At 38.9% G+C, this 21,288-nt stretch overlaps 1 protein-coding gene across 6 annotated transcripts in view; it reads right to left on the bottom strand.

Annotated features, from left to right (window-relative positions):
• DGKB (diacylglycerol kinase beta) overlaps nt 1-21,288 on the bottom strand; it is a 712,573-nt gene that overhangs the window by 431,194 nt on the left and 260,091 nt on the right. For all 6 annotated transcript variants that reach the window (XM_075558344.1, XM_075558345.1, XM_075558348.1 and 3 more), the window contains 2 exons: nt 13,700-13,785; nt 10,546-10,635 (listed from right to left, as the gene is read on the bottom strand). In XM_075558344.1, the coding sequence (XP_075414459.1) occupies nt 10,546-10,635; nt 13,700-13,785 (176 nt within the window). The remainder of the gene's footprint in view (nt 1-10,545; nt 10,636-13,699; nt 13,786-21,288) is intronic.

Below are 21,288 nucleotides of genomic sequence, written 5' to 3'. Positions count from 1 at the left end.
GGACACCGTGCTCTTTAGAGGCAAGGGTGGCAAGGCTTCATCTTAGACTTTGGACATGTTGTCAGGAGAAAACAGTCCCTGGAGAAGGACAGCATGTTTGGTAATGTAGAGGGGCAGTGAAAGAGAGGAAGGGCCTCAGAAAGATGGGCTCACACAGCAGTGGCCGCAGGGGTTCAAGCATGGGAACCCTTGTGCAGAAGAAGGTGCAGGCCAGTCAGTGTGTCATTCAGTCATGCAGAAGGTCCCTAAGGGTGAGGCCTGACTCAAAGGCACCCAGTAACAAAAACTCCAGCCCTCATCCAATCTTTACTTTTCTGAGAACTTTACTTATTTTGAGAATGAGTCTACAGTAGCAGTTTTATAAATGTGTCTCTGTTGAAGTCACTCAAAAGAATGATTCATGTACTTTCCACATTTCAATTTGCTTCCAGCTAAGTATGGTGGTTTTCAGGCAATGAATGTTCTTCTCTACAGTTCGGCCAATGTATTGCTTCTTGGGTTCCACTTTCTATCTGCATGAGATTGTTAAAAAAAAAAAAAAAGATTAAACCTATCTCTGTGATTACAGGTAAGTTATCTCAGTGATAGACTTATCTTATCTTAGTCTAAATTGAGTATTTAAAAAATAGGTTCCAAGCTAAAACACTTTCTTCTGAGAAGATATGCAGGGCATTTAAATTCAAGGGAGATAGGTCAGCTCAGACATGATTTCAATTGTTTCTTAGCATTCCCAAAGGCTAATCTCAAAAGATTTCCTCAACAGAGGATGTGGTAGAGAGAAATGTCTTAATATGACTCTTCTCCTCAGTGTCTGTAAGCCCCATCGATTGATTGATTGGGACTAGGCGCGTAGGAAGTGCAACGCTAATATAAGGGATGGGTTAGTTTGCATTGCCACCCGCCTGGCTATAAGAACAAGTTGTCTTTGAAGAAGCAGCAGAGAGAAAGCCCAGGATCATAGGAAGGGCATGTTCCAGACCTCTGTCTGAAGTGGCAGAGGCCAAGTGCGGAGGCAATGAGCTAGAGCAGCAGTACATAGAAGATAGGATTGTGAGGCAGCAGGACAGACAGGCTTCCTGAACAGCAAGGCAGAGGCCAACAGGCCATGTGGCTGGCAGGCTGAAGCGAGGTGGTGCTGGGAACCATGACTGTCTTCTTACTGTTTCATGTTCCTGATTTGCGGTCTTCTGTTAAGTCCCTTAATGCATTCCCTCAATCTTGAGTATTGTCTGTGAGTTCTGTGTGGCCATTGCAACACATTACAGAGCCCACGAGAGATCTGACATGGCTTGAGGGGACAGCTGGTATCAGAATAGGTATAGAAGGGTGGAGCAGGGAGCCAGGTCTGACTCCTGCCTTGGGGAAATCATAGGAGGTCAGATTGAACCCATGCCATTTACTGTCAACACAGGATAATCACAGGGGCTTATTAGGAAGAAGTTTTAAAGAAAATTAAAACTTCACTGGTGAGAAAAATGCAAGGAAAATTGAGTAGAGGATTGCCCATCCCCTGCACTCCCCAGCAACCACCATGGCAGCACTTGCTTATTTTTCAAGTGTAGCAAGGATTGTACAGTATAAATGATGTGGGGAAGCCTCACTCCATCCACTCCACATCCTCCATTGGGCCACTTCAGCTTTATTTGAAGATGCATTTGACGATGCTCAGCAGCTTTTCACGGTGTTCTCAGTGACTCGTCCCTCACAAGCAGATAGTCGATTCCTTCTTTTTCATTCTCAAACTCAAAGAAGCTTTTCAAAGGACATGCCGAGCCCCTAAAACATGCACACCTGCTGTTTTGGTGTGATGTAAATCAAAGAGCGAAGAAATCTCTGGGGAAGGATAAAAAGAGAATAATGCCACCTTCAGACATATATTGATCTAACGCCAAACCCACCAATTTCCAGTCATTTTGACTTGATAGGAGAGAGCCGAACTGCACCCTGGGTATTGCAAGACCGGAAATCTTTACAGAAGCAGACGACGTTAGCATCTCCCGAGGGACTGGTGGTGCTACTGCCGAGCTTGTGGCTGGCAGCTCTGTTCTTCAACCACACTGCTGTGATCCCTCCCTCTATGGGCCGTGTGCACCAAGAATGAGGTTACCCCAGGAAACTTGAGCTTTGCATTTTGTTATTTGTTTATATTTTTTATTTTGTAACAATACTTTTAAATTTAATCTCATAAAATGAAATCATAAACAGAAAACCAAAACATTAAATTATTGTTGTTAAGTTGATGTCGACCCGATGTAGGCCTGCGGGGCTGTGAATCTTTCTGGCAGCAGAGTCTCCTTTTTATCCCAAGAAGCATCTGGTGGTTTTGAATTGCTGCCCTATTGGTAAGCAGTGCAATGTAATAGTAGTACACAAAGATAATAAACTATGTGTAAGTAATACTGCTTCAAACCCAACCTGCACTTTGACTTCGGTCATGTCTGAAATGACCATCAGCAGAGAGTCGATGGCAGCAGTCATCTGTCCTTCTGTGCAGGGTATTTCGAGATCAGTAGTGTCACCCAAGGTGAACAAGTTTCGGTAGAGATTTCAGACTCACAACAGACTATGAAGAAGGAATAGAAGGAATCCGCTATCCACTCGTGAGGGACTAGTCCCGGGATTGATCATGAACGGCAGCCACCATCTTCAAGTGCAGGGGCAGAAGAGGAGCCCTGCGGTGGGATGGTCCTCAAGAAAAAAATGGCCAATCAAAGGAGAGTTGATCCCGGTGATATGGTGGAGCAACTTTTGTGACCATTTATTTGCTAACAAGTCATGACTCAAAATGAGAAGAAAAGTTGCAAACATGCTTTACTGATCAGAATGTGGAAGGAAGGTGCACATTCTGGGAAACGGAAAACTATCAAAGCCGTAAAAGAGAACACGCAGTCCCCGGCATTCGTGAACTTGAAATGGACTCACATTGCTCATTCGAGTCAGGCTCAAAAGTCACGTGTTTTGCTATGTGGGGAGTGACAAAAGCACGGGGAACTACTTCTCATTCCTGGTCAAAAAAATTCAATATCTCCTTCTAAAAGTATGGATTTATCTGTGATAATATAATCTCAAAATGACTACTATAAGATCTAGTTTCAAATTTACCCAAACTAACCAAAGTAAGGATGAAGAAATTAAAATATTCTACCAATATTTTCTGATTCAATGATAATTACTGGTGACTTGAATAAAAACAATGGAATCAAAAAGTAATGGGAAATATGGCCTTGGGGTATTAAGCAGGAGACTCCATGATAAAATTTTCCAATGACTTCATTGCAAATGACCTTTTCTTCAACAAAATAAGCAAAGACTATACACTTGGGCCAGGGCAGATAGAACACACAATAATCAAACTGACTACCTTGCTGGAAGAGACAGCAGAAAAGCTCAATATCATCACTCGAAAAAGAGACCAAGGGCCAACTATGGAATATATTATCAATTGGCAATAGTAAGTTCGTGTTGAAGCTGAATAAAATTAAAATAAGTCATTGAAAGACCTTCAGTATATCTCACCTTAATTTAGAGATCATCATATTTATTGCATTGACCATTTTCTGGTGCAGTGAATTATTTAATGTATCTCTCCTAGCCAAATTATCTAACTCTTACCAAAAGACTGTTTTCTGGTAAGAAGGCAGGGGAGGAGGCTTACTGGAGTGGGGTTTCCTGGGGTACCTTCAGGGAGCTGCATTTGCTGACGCACAGAGCTGGAGCTGAGGGCCTGTCTGCTGAGGCTCACTGACAGGATTCACTCAGGAGCCCTGGAGACTAGTCTTCCCTGGAGTGCCATTCCACTGTGTTCAAATGAACCCTCTCAAAATAGGAGGCGGGATCGCATTACCAGCAAGAACCAGGAGTGCAGGACACCTTTTGAACCCAAGATCGCTGCCTAGCAACCCAGGACCTCCAGAACAAAAGGCAGAACATGCAACATGAAACAGAGAAAGACTTGTCAACCCAGGAAGCAAGTTAAGATGAGTGCTTTCGCGCAGAAGGCTGGATCGAAGAGTGGAGTGACTGTAAGCCCTTAATTCAACAAGTAAGAAACCAAGCAACGTACATCATTGGGCAGATCTGCTGCACAAGACTTTGCAAAAGTGTTGAAGAGCAAAGATATCACCATTTAGACAAGTGAACTAGTGCGCACTTGACTAATTCTATGCTATTTTCAATCATCTCATATGTACGTGAAATCTGTGATAAGGCTAAGGAAAACTACAGAAGCCTTAAGTATTTTAATTATGATGCTGGAACACATTAGGGAAAGTAGTGTAAATTGCTAGAAAAGTATATCTGTCTGAAGGTACTCCAGGCAGAATGCTCCTAAGAGGCAAGAATGGCGAGATGTCTCACATACTTTGGGCATGTTATCAGAAGAAACCCAAAGTTAAAATCCACACTTGTTACTGTAAAGTCAATTCTGTAGGGAGAATAGAATTGCCCGTGGGTTCCAGAGGCTGTAAATGGAACTGAACGCTTCATGTTTCCCCCATGGAGGGGCTGGTGGTTTCCCACTGCTGACCGTGTTCACAGTTAATGCATAACCCACAGCATCGGTCTTAGAAAATAAGGTGAGTGAAAAAGTAGCAGAGCATCAAAGATAAGGATGGAGACATGGCTGCACCACCAGATTGAAATATGGCACTTGGAGAATATGCAGGACGTGGCAGTGTTTCGCAGTGTGCTATATATTGTGGCTGTGAGTTGGAACTGATGAGAATGTTGGAAAAACAAATGTCTGAAAGAGAGCAGGGGAGGAATTTCTTTGGTGAAAACGAATGAACAGAGATAGAAAATACAGTTACTCAACATAAAATCTGCATTGCTGAATACGTCTACACAGACTTTTATTACTTAGTATAACAAGGTGCTCCCCCCCCCCCATTCTTGAGCCAAGGAAATTGGCATCCGGGGGTAATGAGAATCTGAATGGTGTTAGAACTATCCAATGGCCCTTGGCAGAAGAGTAAGTTACCCACCCTTGGGGTAAGGGCTCGGGTGCTACACCATCCAAAAGACGTGGCGGCCTGCTTCTGGAGAGAGACAGCCTCTGCGGGGCTGTGCGTGCCTTCACCTCTGGCCTACAGAGTGGCTATGATTTAGGATAGACTCGGTAGCAATTGCCATGGGGTACTATTTTCCTCTAAGCCTCTCATGAGGGGAGTTATACAAGTTCCATTGGAAAAACCTTATCATTCTTCACATTTTTATGTTTGCTTACAAGTTTATTTCCCAACCCCAAATTACAATGTTTGAAATCACAGATGCCTTTGTATTGAAAAGGTGCGAGATTTCAATGTATACTTCTATGCAGGAAGCTGTTTCCCTTTCGTCCCCATAGTTTAAGTCCAGCTTCAACGTTGGCTTCTCTGAGACACTCTCTAGATCCTTGTATTAATAGTTCCCCTCTGTTACTTGAGATAACTGAGCTCGTTGCCTCCTTCATAGCCATGGTCTCCTTTTGTAATTAGGTATTTCATTCTTCATGGACTTATTATATCTACTCAATGAAAATGTAAACCCCGAATGATTGGGGCAGGGAATGTATGGATGTGCTTTATACAATTGATGTATGTATATGTATGGATGGTGATAAGAGTTGTATGAGTCCCTAGTAAAATGTAAAAAAAGAAAAGAGGAGAAAAAATGATTAGGGCAAAGACTGTACAGATGTGCTTTATACAATTGATGTATGTATAAGTATGAACTGTGATAAGAATTGTATGAGCCCCTAATAAATTGTTAAAATTAAAAAAAAAAAGAAAATGTAAACCCCATTCTTTGTTTCCGGACTACTTAATATCCAGCATCTACAAGTGACAGTATATACGAGGGATTTACAGAGAATTCATTCATCATTAGCACATTTTTTGACATATAATACACTTCTTGCACATTTGGATAATAATAACATCTTTTCAAGAATGAAAAGATGACAATAAAATAATTTCTTTTTTACATTAAAATAAATTCATAAGGTATTTACAGTATATGTAAAAACAGGAGTCTCTATAACAAAATTAAAATTCAAGTCATTTCCTAATTTCATTAAAATTCTAATATCAGATAATATTTCATAAAGTATTAACCAGAATATAAGCATGTTTTTTTCATTCGAATCAATAAACTTGAATGACCACTGGCAAATACAAGCAATTTGTTTTATAATTTCTTTGGCATTTTTATTAATATAGTTTAATAATATTTTCCTAAATATTATTAAACAAATTATATTAATTAAATTTATTTTAAATGTTTTAAATTTTTTTAATAAATCTTTTTATTGGGGCTCATACAACTCTTATCACAATTCATACATACATCAATTGAGCAAAGCACCCTTATATATTCGTTGCACTCATCATTCTCAAAATTCACCTTCCACTTGGGTTCTTGGAATCAGCTCAGTTTCCTTTATTTCCCCCCTCCCCCTCCCTCCCCACTCCCCCCTTCCCCCTGCTCCCTTAATAGTTTATAAATAATTATTTTTAATAAGTAAGCCATATTAACCTATTTATCTCTTTAGATATCAGAGTACATCTCAATATTTTTTACAATCCTATATTATTAAACTATATTCTTAATAAAAATAGAGATTATATACAAATTTGTAATGCAAATCTCCAAATTATCTAATATCTACTTGGTTTACAGTTCACCAGGAGGCCAAATATTCATGGAACAATTGTTCTCAAATTTTGTTGGAAATCAGAGTTACTTAAAGAGTATATTTGAAAAGAAGATCACCTGCTGGCTTCCATCCCCAGGGATTTCTGTTCAGCAAGTTGAGGGTGGGATCAGGCAACTGTATTTTTAACAAGTTCCCCAAGGGCTGGCTCACTTCACCTTAGTAGACACTTTCCAACTTCTGTGGGTGAGTTTAGATACTAAAAATATTTAACATTAAATCCAGATTTCTTTAGTAATGTTGGTTTTCTTTCCTTGGAAAACTTTAAGTTAATTCAACCAATTAGTGACTCTTAACAATATCTTAACCTCCATCCAGAGCAGCCGTTCTCAACTTGTGAGTTGCAACCCCTTTCGGGGTCGAACAACCCTTTCACAGGGGTCACCCGATTCATCACAGTAGCAAAATTACAGTGATGAAGTAGCAACAAAAATAATTTTATGGTGGGTGGGGAGGGTCACCACAACATGAGGAACTGTATAAGAGGGTTGTGGCATTAGGAAGGTTGAGAACCACTGTTCCAGAGCAAAGAAGAGTGAAGAAACATCAAAGATCCTTGGAAATAATTGATCCCTATGACGACTGGAGGCATAAACTCAGGCTCCAAGCCCTGAAACTAGAACTACTAGATGGTGCCTGGCCACCACACCAACACCTCTAGTGATCCCAACAGAAACTCCTTCACCGAGTGACGGAAAAATGTGGGGGGGGGGTGTGGAAATAAAAATCATTATTATCTTTTGTAAGATCAGGATTTCTGGTCTATTAGGACCTGGCAGAACTGCTTAGACCTTGAGTCATGGTTGAAGACTTGAACTGACCTCTCCTTAGCTCACCTTTCAGTGAAATAGACCCACAAAGGGAACAATAGCACAGAGGAGGTCCAGACTTCTTAAAGCAATCAACAATGTAAAATGTTCCTGTAAAATGCCTATTATAAAATATATATGCACAGATTTTAGCAATTGTATTTTCACCAAAATAAACTTGTATTATCTGATATGTCTGAACAAGATACAATTTGAGGTACTAAGAAAAATAAGAAATATATGAATAGAGACCCAGCAGAGTAATGTGATTTATGCTAAACCTGAAACAAGATAATACACGAATGCAAAGTCAAAATTGGGTAGGAAAATGGTGAAATCACTGTTTCCTTAGGGAAGGTTATGGGGCAATACTGGACAGGGATGAACAGTTCACAACGGATAATTCATTCTAAGAGGGGACGAGATGATATAGAAGATGAAGCTGGCCGCAGCAGTCATTCACATGAATTTGCAAGAAAAACATGTAACATTATTCTAACCCCAGTTCAAGAGATTTAAAATTAACAACAGAAACAATATCCAGTGCCACAGTCATAAAATTTATTTTGATAATATTATTCTAGCTAAAATAATTACAATTGAACAAACTTCCTCCTTAAAGAGTATCCAAACTGTTGTGGCCAGATCATCAGCAGACAAGAATTGAACTTCAATGGAAATGATAAACAAGTGACTTTAGATCATGAATAATTTCGTAGAAGATTTGTAACAGGGAGGATACATGGCTTTACCATTATGGTCCTAAAGATCAAGCATAGTCAGAGCAATTTTACCAAATGTAAAAATGGTTCAGCCCAAACATATATGGACCTGTGAAGAGCAAAGATCATAGCAAGATCATGATTGTTTTTGTTATTGTTAATTTGGATGCTCAGGTAATTTACTGGTTGGATTTTTAGAGAGTCAAAGAAAAATTTTAAAAAACTCTGAATATCAAACTCACTGCCATTGAGTCAATGCTGACCATAATCACCCCACTGTGGGTTTCCAAGACAGTAACTGTTTTTGAGAGTAGAAAGTTCAGTCTTTCTCCTGGAGAGGTTCTGGTAGTTTCTAACTACTGACCACGCATACCAAAGCCCACTGTGTAACCATTACATCCCCAGAGCTTCTGTAAAGAACAATAACTTCTGCTTATGACGAGTGTTTTGAGAAAGTTAGCAAAAGAATTAACAGAAAACAGATAAGAGCTCGCTGGCAACACAGGGACCCAGAATAGATAAATCCCAATAACACGAGCATGATAATGGAGGGTAGGGGTTGGAGGGGGAGTAAGGGGAACTGATCACAATGATTGACGTATGGCCCCCATCCCAGGGGGACAGACAGCAGAAAAGTGGATGAAATGAGACAGCAAGCAGTTGGTGTAAGACATGAAAAAAAATTATAAATTATCAAGGGGGCATGGGGGAGGGAGGGAGGGGAGGAGAGTGGAGGAAGAGGACAGAAGGGAGTGGGGTGGAATGGGGAGCTGCTGCCAGGGGCTCAAGTATAAAGAAAATATTTTCAAATAGATGATGACAACAGATGTGTCTGACCCAATGGATATATGTCTAGATTGTGATAAGAGTTGTAATACCCTTGAATAAAAATAATAATAATAAATTTTTTCAAGAAAATTCCCAGGAAAAGTCAACAGAGTCCTTTTCCAGCACGACAATTCTTATTCTGATTCCTGCCCTTAATCCAGTGCAATTTTGTGAAAGCTAGGATGGAAAATCATCAGACATTAATTTTTCTCTCCTGCCTTGGCTCTGTCTGACTTTTTTGTTTGTTTATACATTTTTCTGCAGTGAATGAAGTAAAGACTATTTCACTGACACAGTTCAATGTGCACTTCTTTGGAGGTGGACTAAATGAATGGTACCATCACTTACAAAAGACTCTGATTATTGAAAATTAAAGCATAGGTTATTTTATGTCAATTTCACTTTTTTGGTGAACTTTATGAAGACTCATCACACATAATCAAAAGCGTGCCAAGGGAGAAAACTCAGATGCCAAGAAGAATTAGGGAAGAAGGTGGATAGAAGTTAGGAACAAAATAAGTGATGGGGATTGCTAGTAACATCACAAACAAATTGTGTGTGAATGGTTGAATAAGATATTAATTTGCTTTATAAACTTTTACTCAAATCACATATATATTATATATTTATATAGATGATCACATATGGAAATATTCAAAATTTACATCAAGGAATACATATTTAGCAAGGCATTGAATTTTAAATGTGAATAAATTGCTCACTCTGATCCAGGCATTTTTAGTTTATGGAACAGGTTAAACACCTTCTCATCTATTGGTCCCATGAACCTCATATTTCCTTTGTCTGTAAGTCTTCTTTCTGTTTGTACATGGCTCTCTCATTCAATCATTGAGATTCACCTTATTAATCATGTCCTTGGAAAGCTCCTTCATTACTTCAGTCACCTGTTTGCTTAGTGGCTATTGGAAAGCTATAGTTTACAGATGACTCTATGATCCATCAGAATTTAAGCTACCTTTTGAAAACTGACTCTATATTTATGTTCTGATCTTTATATATCTCAAGTACCTAGGAAAACTCCAGCTATGAAACAGTGTCAAAAACTAATTGTTGCTTAATTGACATATACCTGGATGAGCTAGTTATTAGTCTTTTATTTTTTGCTTGTAATTTTTTCACACAATGCATCCAATAAATGTCTGAGCATTTACCAGTTGATGTCCAGCCAGCAGTGACTAATAGCAACCCACATTAATCTATGTCACTTCATTTTCTAGTTGGAAAGTAAATGGAGATTCTTGGAAGCTCTCCTGCCCAGAGCAAGATCCTCAGTGCAATACTCACACTCCATCTCCTTGTTCATTACTGGCTCCTGTCCCCAGACTATTGTTAAAAATAATGTACTCGATATCTGAAAGCAGTGATCGTTCCTCAACACATGGAGGTTATCAAGCAGTGAAGAAATGTGGAGGGGGGTGGACAGTGGAGAGGATAGCATTGAGTGTCTGCTTTTCTTGTTTTTGCACTGTTTTACCTCCTCCCCAGCGCAGGCATCTTGCTAGATCGTTGCCAGTCCCAAGAGGAAGAATAGCCACTGGAGGATGCTTGACTACATTAGCCTTTTCTGTGGAATAAAAAAAAATTACAATGTTGTACAAAAGTGGAGCAACAGCAAAAGGATAGATTATAATCAACCTATTGCATTAATTGCTAATAAACAAAAATATATTATCTGAATATGCATTTTTGTTAATATATTTGCATGTATTTGTAGCCTTTCTGAAACACAAATGTTAATATTGACAGATAATAACACAGAGATGATATCAGAGAACAGGGTAGGTTTCTATGTGAAGTAGTTTGGGGAGAGTGATTCTAGGTACATTTTATTTTAAGTACTAAAATCGACTGCAAACAGTTGTATTCCGCACAGGAGTCAAGTGTGAACAAGGCCTTTGTGTTGTTCCCTCCCTGACGCTGCTTTGTGTCGTGGGACACAGCCCACAGCCTCAGAGCAGGTCAATTCCAAAGCGAGCAGCTTTCTCTTAGGTTAAACTTCCCATAACACAGTGATTTGGGTTCAGAGTGGTCAAATCTCTGCCACCGAACTTCCATATGCTTTTGTGTGAACCATCACACGTCTTGAATGGATCACACCACGTGTATTACCTGACTTTTATTTTTATTCTCCTCTCCAGCCCTCAAAGTTACTAGGTGCATATGTGCAAGAATGGGCAAGGGAATGGTACAGGGTAACTGTCAAAGATTTAAACTGGGGGGAAAAAATGAATAAAAATAACTTACTATCTCACTCAAAAATCGTTAAAGTTTCCAGAAATTTCCCAACAACTCTTGATTTTGAAATTATTTTTTACATTTTTAACATTATTACTATAAATGTTACTGTAAACATTATTCATTGGGTATTAAACTTAAAAATTATAATTTTCCATTAAATTCAGGGAAATTTTTGAACCCATATTTTCCTTCTTAAATACAGCATATAATTTTTGCTTACATCTTTTATTGGAAGGCTAACAAAAACTTTCACTATTCTTTATAAGTAGATGTAAGTTATTAGATACTTAACAAAAGCATTCTGACAACATGAATGTACTTAAAATGTATTCAATTTTAATGATTATAAATAGATAGAATATTCTCCATATGTGTGGAAAATATATGAAGGAAAGAACAAATAGAGAGCAGGTTTAATGGAATATTGTTGTTGATTTCATTTATTGAAATGAGCTGCATATATACATATGGCGTTTCTTTTTTAAAAATCCCCCTAGATTCCTTAGTCCTCAGATCTAAAAAGTGATTAAAACCAGAAGAAAAGTCAATTGAAATGGACTTGGAGTCTTTAGTGACACGCAAGTTCCTTTTCTAAGGAAAAAAAAGAATATTCTCTACTTGTATTTAATTTAATATACGTATAAAGTAAAACTCATAATTTCCTTTTAAAGAGATTGTTTTTAACAAAAAATCCTTCAAAGAAATGCAAAATGAGACGTGAGATGAGAGCTAAAAGTGCAAATATTTATTTTAGATTTATCTCAGCTTAAGGACCACCCAGGCTATGATTTTTGGACTATTAATTGGTTCTGAAAGTGCTATGAAATCCCATTGGGGTTATTTTTTTCTGACTTATTAATGAGTCTGCGTGTCTGTGTGTAATGTAAGGTTACCTGTTGCCTTCAATTATGTAACTATTTTGTTTGTTTACAAAAATGAAACTATGTTTAACTTAAAACAAAATAACAGAATAAGGATAAAAGCATGGTTTCTAAACCCAGGTCTACTGGTCGATAAAGAAAGCTTTGTTTTCTCCAATTCCTCCAACCCTGAGATTCTGAAAACCCTCTGGGTCAGTGATTTGTGAAGTTTACATAAAGCAACAGATAAGATTGTGTAAAATTCTTAGTATAGGCCTATCCGTGATTACACGTAACATAAATCAGCATTGATGATGTTGATAATTCTAATAGAGGGATGAGCACAGAAAACCAAATGCTGTGATTCTACATTTAAACAAAATGAGTATGTCTATATATCATGAACTTTATCATAAACACAAGTGCGTATTCCAAAACCAACCTACATAATATTGGGCTTCTTACCCAGGGCCAAGACACAAGTAGATTTTATAGAGCCTAATGTGAATGCAATCTCAGGAGTCTACCAAATGCTATGAGAATTAAATAAAGAACATTTATTTAATTAGATAGTTTAGGAGAGGAGATGGGTTAATTAGGGTGCGAGGTAGTACCAATGAAGAACACAGCTTTCCCCCAGATCCTGGATGCTTCCTCCCCCCAACTACCATTATCCGAATTCTACCTTGCAGGCCTGGATAGGACAAAGGCTGTACACTGGTACATATGAGGGCTGGAGGTACAGGGAATCCAGGGTGGATGATACCTTCAGGACCAAGGGTGTGAGGGACTATGCTGGGAGAGTGGAGGGTGAGTGGGTTGGAAAGGGGGAACTGATTACAAGGATCCACATGTGATCTCTTCCCTGGGAGAGGGACAGCAGAGAAGGGGGGAAGGGAGACTCCGGATAGGGCAAGATATGACAAAATAACGAGGTATAAATTACCAAGGGCACATGAGGGAGGGGGGTAAGGGGAGGGAGGGAAAAAAAAAAAGAGGACCTGATGCACGGGGCTTAAGTGGAGAGCAAATGCCTTGAGAATGATTGGGGCAGGGAATGTATGGATGTGCTTTATACAATTGATGTATGTATATGTATGGATGGTGATAAGAGTTGTATGAGTCCCTAATAAAATGTAAAAAAAGAAAAGAGGAGAAAAAAAATGATTAGGGCAAAGACTGCACAGATGTGCTTTATACAATTGATGTATGTATATGTATGTACTGTGATAAGAATTGTATGAGCCCCTAATAAATTGTTAAAATTAAAAAAAAATAAAAAGCCAATTCTAACTCAAAAAAATATTAAGTAAATTAAGTACCTAAAATGCAGATTAAACCAACAAATAGCCTGGGATACACCAGATGTCCTATTTTATGTTAGTAGCAGCCATAGATATTGATTAATAAGGAAGGAAGGCAGGAAGGCAGGAAGGCAGGAAGGCAGGAAGGAAGGAAGGAAGGAAGGAAGAAAATAACTAAAATAGACCGGATCGAAGGCTATCACACGTAGACATTGGTCCTCCTTACCTATGCAGTCCAAAATCCACCCCACGGTTCCATCTCCACCGCAAGCCAGCACTCGGAAATCAGAAACGTCACGGAAAAAATTTAACCTGGAAAACATAGTCTATGGTAAATGACTGACATTTTTTAATTAAGATTTTTTTCAGTTTATTTCATGATCTAGAATAATTTTTTCTATAAAAATTATGAGGTTTCTCTCAATGGTCTTAAGAAAAATATGTTTTCTTATCAAGAATAACAAAACTGAAAAATTTATGATAATATTAAACACATTTTAGAATTATATATTCTATATACAATAATGAATAATTTTTCTTATAATCCTCTTAGGTATAAAAGCAAAATTAAAAAGCTACATTCTCCCAGATATGATCTATAATAAATCATATAATTCAAAATAATAGATACTACCTTATTTTAATAATATTTATCAATTAAAAGACTGTTTTATCATTATATAAATGTGACATTTATAAATATATAATATCTTTGACTATTTTTATGCTTAAGGCAGTAATGGAAGAAATCAATCAGGGTGTAGTAGGGGTTCTACCTTCCCGATTCAGTTTCTTTCTGATTTAGAACTTTCAAAGGGGAAAGACCCTTTCCCTCATCTTTTGACAAAATCTAGTGTCTGCTTCCCAGGGACACTCAACCCTAATTGCTCTGACTACACACAGCATGGCTATTAATAAACTTAACATCTGATCAAAAACCTATGGAAGGAAGAAATCCAAGCTCCATTAAAGGCAATAGTGAAAAACAAGGCCCCAAGGAATGACAGAATGCCAAATGAAATATTCCAATAAGCCAATGGAGAAGTGGAAATACTCAATAATTAATGCCAAGAAAATTTAAGACAAATATCTGGTGCACTAATGAGGGGATTCGTATTTGTGTTCGCTCAAAATAAAGATAACTTAAATAATCTAACAATAACATTACTATCACATGGAAGCAAAACTTGGTTGAAGACAACGTACTGTAGTAGGACCCTGACAGTGAGCTACGTCGTAAAGTTGGGTTCAGAAGAAGACATGGCATACAGGCTATCATTCCTGATATCAGGTGGATCTTCCTTCAAAGCAGACAATATCACAAAGATGCTCAATAGTGTTTTATTGACCACACTTAGGGAATTGACTGAGTGGATCATAACACACTATAGATAGCATTGAGAAGCATGGGGGTCCCAGAACACTTAATTGTGCTCATGCAGAACTTGGTCATGGGCCAAGAAAGTTAGTCTCTCAGAAGGAATAAGAGAAGAGTGAATTACTTAAAATTGTGAAAAGTGTAAGTTGTATCATTTCACCATACTTAATCTGTGCACTAAGCAAACATTCTGAGATGCTGGACGACATAAAAAAGAATAGAGTATCCGAGTTTGAGAAAAATCTTATTAGCATTGAACAATATACAGATGACACAACTCTGCTTTCTGAAAGCAATGAGGATTTGAAACACTTGCTTATGAAAATAAGAGACAACAGCCTTCAGTATAGAATCACAACTCATTATAAAGGACACCATAATGATCATAACTGGACTGAAGAAAATTTTACATTGTCAAGGTTTTAATGTTGCTTATATCCATAATCAATGCTTATGGAAGCAGCAGTCTATAAGTCAAATGACATATTACATTGGGCAAATCTGCTGCACAGATGTGCAGACATCTTTAAATTTTAAGAACAAAGATAGCATTTTGAGGACTATGTGCATCTGACCAAGCTGTGCATGCCATGTGAGAGTTAGACAATGAATACAGAAAGTTCAAGAAGAACTGAGGCATTTGAAGCATCGTGGCAAGGAATATGTAGCATGAACGACTAGAAAAAGAAACACATCTGTCTCAACTGGAGTACAGCAAGAATGCACCTTGGAAGATAAGACTCACGTTACATACTGTAGACATGTTACTAGGAGAGACGCGTCCTTGAAAAAAGGCATTATGTTTGTTACCTTTACTTTAAAGTATGGGTCATCAAAAACAAGGAAAACTCTCAAGGAGATAGATTGACAGAATGGGTCTAACAGTGGGCTCAAACATACCAACAATTGTGAGGATCCGCAGGCAGTTTTTCCTAGTAGAGAGGATCGTTCTGAGTCAAAACCAACTTTATACAGCTGAACAACTTTGGAAGAGTTGCAAACGCAAGAGATATGGCTAATTACTCACCACACATGTCTATTTTCTAGCAAGAACATAACAAGACCATAGAAGTGCAGAATGGGGCTCTTCACAAGTCCCTCCCTGAGAAACAACTACTGGTAAGATGTCACAATCCAAGACATTTACAGGCATTTACACAGAGATGTATACTAATTTCATACAACTTTGTAATGCGATATAAATACTACATTATTTGTTTTTCACTTTAATTTGTTTAAAATTCCTTTAATGTAGGCACATAGATCCTACATATTTATTTACACTAAATCAAAACATTTTGTTGTTGATATTATTAGGTGCCCTCAGCAGGTTCTGAACCATAGGGACTTTATGCACAACATAAGGAAACCTGCCTGGTCCTGTCCCATCATCACAATTGTTCCTAAACCTGAGCAGATTGTTGAATTAATTTGTCAATCCATTGCCATGAGGGGCTTCCTCTTTATGCTCCCTCTATTCCTCAGCTAACCTGGGGCCCTTCTCCAGGGGCTGCCTCTGCAAACAATGTGGCCAGAGTACATTAGATGAGTGTCAGCATTCTTCCCTCTAAAGAGCACTCTGACTGTGTTCTTCTAAGGCAGATCGGTGGCCCTTTTAGCAGGCCACGGTGCCTTCAATATTCTTCTCCAGCACAAAATTCAAATGCATCAATTCCTCTTAGGTCTTCTTTATTCAATGTCCATCTTTCACAAGCATATGATGGAATAAATACTGTTGTTTGGATCAGGAGCACCTTCACCTTCAATGTAACATTTATGCTTTCCAATCCCCTGCATCAGTCTTTTTTTCCCCTTTTAACATTTTATTAGAGGCTCATACAACTCTTATCACAATCCATACATATACATACATCAATTGTATAAAGCACATCTGTACAATCTTTGCCCTCATCATTTTCAAAGCATTTGCTCTCCACTTAAGCCCTTTGCATGAGGTCCTCTTTTTTTCCCTCCCTCCCCGCTCTACCCTCCCTCATGAGCCCTTGATAATTTATAGATTGATATTTTGTCATATCTTGCCCTATCCGGTGTCTCCCTTCACCCCCTTCTCTGTGGTCTATCCCCCAGGGAAGAGGTCACATGTAGATCCTTGTAATAGGTTCCCCCTTTCCAACCCACTCACCCTCTACTCTCCTAGTATCGCCCCTCACACCCCTGGTCCTAGAGGTATCATCCACACTGGATTCCCTGTACCTCTGGCTCCTATATGCACCAGTGTACAACCTCTGCTCCATCCAGTCTTGCAAGGAAGAATTCGGATCATGGTATTTGGGGGGAGGAAGCATCCAGGATCTGGGGGAGAGCTGTGTTCTTCATCAGTACCACATCGCACCCTGACTGACTCATCTCCACCCATAGACCCCTCTGTGAGGGGATCTTCAGTGGCCGACAAATGGGCTTTGGGTCTCCACTCTGCACTTCCTCCTTCATTCACTATGGTATTTTTTTTTGATGATGCCTTATACCTGATCCCTTTGGCACCTCGTGATCGCACAGGCTGGTGTGCTTCTTCCATGTAGCCTTTGTTGCTTCTGAGCTAGATGACCGCTTGTTTATCTTCAAGCCTTTAAGACCCCAGACACTATCTCTTTTGATAGCCGGGCACCATCAGCTTTCGTCACCACATTTACTTGTTCACCCTCTTTGGCTTCAGCAGTTGTGTCAGGAGGGTGAGCATCGTAGAGTACCAATTTAATAGAAGAAAGTATTCGCGCATTGAGGGAGGGCTTGAGTAGAGGCCCAAAGTCCTTCCGCCACCTTAATACTAACCCTATAATTATAGACACATAGATCTATTTCTCCATCCTCATATATATATTTCATGTGCATATCTTTGTCTAGACCTCTATAAATGCCCTTTGACTCCTAGCTCTTTCCTCCATCTCCCTTGACTTTCCTCCTGCCCCACTACCATGCTCCATCCCCACCTGGGTTATAGCTTTACCTCTTCTTTACATTACCTTACCCTTGATCATTCCCTACCAGGCCTGCCACTCTCCTCTCAAAACCAATTTGGGTTCCATGTTGTTCCCTTGACCCTGGGTTTGTTAACACCACTTCCTTACCCCCACCAACTCCCTCTTTCCCAAGTCCCCCCACAACTGTCGGTCCCATTGTTTTTCCTCCAGATAGTTCATCCAGCCTGTCTTATTTAGACAGACCTGTGGAGATAATAACATGCATGAAAACAAGACAGGAAAACAAAGCAACAGTATACAACCAGACAACAAAACAACAACAAAGCACTGACCAAGAACAAAACACATCAAGAAAGAAAAGCTTGTAGTTAGTTCAAGGATCATTTGTTGGCCCTTAGGAGTGTTTTCCAGTCCAGTCTGTTGGGGCACCACACCCTGAGCCCCAAAGTCCACTTTCAGCATTCCCTGGGGACCTTGTCACTCCATTCCCTTGCTGTTCTGCTGAACTCCCCCAGTGCTTTGCCTCGGTGTGGTGGGATTAGATCAAGTGCAATTCGCACACTGTGTCTCTGGTGCTGTCCCCGGTATCGCCCTTGGTCGCTGAGGGGCATCATGTCTCATAATGGGGCCAGCCATGTGGTTCACACTGGCTGCTCTAGTCAGGAACATCATCCTCACGGCCTGGTGGGCCAGACTGTGCTCCACTCTCTCCTCCTCCCCTTCCTTTGCTACCGTGTGCGCTGATCAGATATGTCCATCTCTTGGAGCTGTAGAATCAAAGCCGTCCTTTGAAACAAATTCAGTCTTATGCAGCAGATATACTCAATGCAAAATTACTTTTGATCTCTCGACTGCTGCTTCCATGAGCACAGATTGTGATCCAAGCAATAAATCCTCAACTCCAACGTTTTCTCCATTTATCGTAGTGTTACTTACTGGTCCAGTTGTGAGCCTTTGTGTCTTCTTTACACTGAGTCTTAATCCATACCTACGGCTGCAATCATTGATCTTCATCAAGTGCTTCAAGTCCTCCTCACTTTCAGAAAACATGTGTCATCTGAGTATTGCAGGTTGGTAATAAGCCTTGTTCCAATCCTGATGGTACATCCTTCTTCATATAATCCAGATTCTCTGATTGTTTGTTCAGCTAGTATACAACCCAAGATTAAGGATTTTTTTTCTTTTTGCCCTGTTTCAATATTATATATATATATTAAATATTACTGTCACTAACATTATTTAAAGTATATTTCCGTGGCTCTAGACATGTTTTTGAAGGCAAATTTTCTAGAATGAGAATTCTCTACTGTATTATTATAGAATCTTATGAAGGACACCTATTGTAAAACAGGCATGGACCCATTTTCTGGTGCTCTCAAGCACACATGACCACAACTTCCATTTCACCACGGAGTGGATGATAGCACCTTGTCATTTGTTTCTAAAATTGAATTTCCTTGTGTATAAGTTATGTTGACCATATTATCATAATCTCGATATCCGTGGTCCAGGGTGATTTGCATCTTCACACGACAAAATCCTCTTTTCTAGTTGGTTAGCCTAAATTTTTATTTTATAAATTCTTTCAAATTTTGACCATTTTCCAATTAAATTATCTTCTTTAAAGTGAATACAAATTAATATAAGCAATGCATAAAAGTGAAAAAAAATGGAGCAAAATCACCTGAAATCCAACCATGTTTTATACCATGAATATTTTGAAGATGAAATTTGTATGCATTTCCTTATGTATTGTAGATAGCTGCACTTAGATATATTGCAGATATATTTTCCCATTTTTTTACCAGTATGTTTGCTTCAATTATGTATAATAATAATAACGCTAGAAAATACCTACCTGACAACACAGAATTTCTTATAACTAACTCATCACTGTGATCTTTCCCTAGAGCATACTCATTCACATAGGTTAGCATTATTCTGAATTTGGGTTGTTATGTGTATGGTAATGTAATTTGTCTCACTTCTGACTTACCATTATTAACAAAGTACCTGCTGGAACCTTTTATTTCTCCTTCTATAATATGTACTCTTTAGATGACTGTACCTTTCAATCTGCATCAGTAGACATTTGGGTTGCTTGCTTTTGTTTTGATTTGATTTTGTCTCTCTAAAAATACCATGCATGTCGGATGCACGTGCTAGTGATCACAGTGAATGGCTGCTTTTGGTGTGGCATATACTGATCGAATGTCAAGTACCCAACATAGTGTATCAATTCATAAATGTACTAAAAATGTGTGAAACATTCCAATCATTCCATTTTCTCTGAGGAAAAATTATACATCTAATACCTTTAATTCCTCTATTGTGAAATGATTCTTCGTGTTGTCTAATTTTCATACTGTTCTATGTCTTATTGATTTTTAAACAATCAATATGTTTTCTAGAAGCTCAAGTCTTATCCTGTCATTTTAATTTGTATATCTATTAATGACAGGAGTTTTGTATATTCATATTTTTCTATCTTTACATAACTTGATAGCTCTTTGGCTGTCTTGTGTAAGGTTAGAAGTTGTTGACAAAAATACCTTTTAAATTTCTCCATTTCACTTTTTTTTGGTTTTTAAAACTAATTTTATTGGGGGCTCTTACAACAATCCATGCATCAATTGTATCAGGCATATTTACACATGTTTCCATCATTATTTTATTTTATTTTTTTGTAGTTTTTTTTACATTTTATTAGGGGCTCATACAACTCTTATCACAATCCATACATATACATACATCAATTGTATAAAGCACATCAGTACATTCTTTGCCCAAATCATTTTCAAAGCATTTGCTCTCCACTTAAGCCCATTGCATCAGGTCCTCTTTTTTTTCTTTTCCCCTCCCTTCTCCCTCTCCCCTCCCTCATGAGCCCTTGATAATTTATAGATTGTTATTTTGTCATATCTTTCCCTATCCAGTGTCTCCCTTCACCCCCTTCTCTGCCGTCTATCTCCCAGGGAGGAGGTCACATGTGGATCCTTGTAATCAGTTCCCCCTTTCAAACCCACTCACCCTCCACTCTCCCAGCATCGCCCCTCACACCCCTGGTCCTGAAGGTATCATTCACCCTGGATTCCCTGTGCCTCCAGCTCCCATATGCACCAGTGTACAACCTCTGCCCTACCCAATCCTGCAAGGTAGAATTTGGAACATGGTAGTTGGTGGGATGATGCATTCAGGATCTGGGGGAAAGCTGTGTTCTTCATCGGTACTACATCGCACCCTGACTGACCCATCTCCACTCCTAAACCCCTCTATGAGGGGATCTCCAGTGGCCAACAAATGGGCCTTGGGTCTCCACTCTGCACTTCCGCCTTCATTCACTATGGTATTTTTTTTTGAATGATGCCTTATACCTGATCCCTTTGGCACCTCGTGATTGCACAGGCTGGTGTGTTCTTCCATGTGGGCTTTTTTGCTTCTGAGTTAGACGGCTGCTTGTTCACCTTCAAGCCTTTAAGACCCCAGATACTATCTCTT

The sequence above is a fragment of the Tenrec ecaudatus genome, chromosome 9 (assembly GCF_050624435.1).
Source record: "Tenrec ecaudatus isolate mTenEca1 chromosome 9, mTenEca1.hap1, whole genome shotgun sequence".
Lineage (NCBI taxonomy): Eukaryota > Metazoa > Chordata > Mammalia > Afrosoricida > Tenrecidae > Tenrec > Tenrec ecaudatus.
The sequence above is the reverse complement of the archived record's forward strand: the minus strand, read 5'-3'. Positions and strand labels throughout refer to the sequence as shown.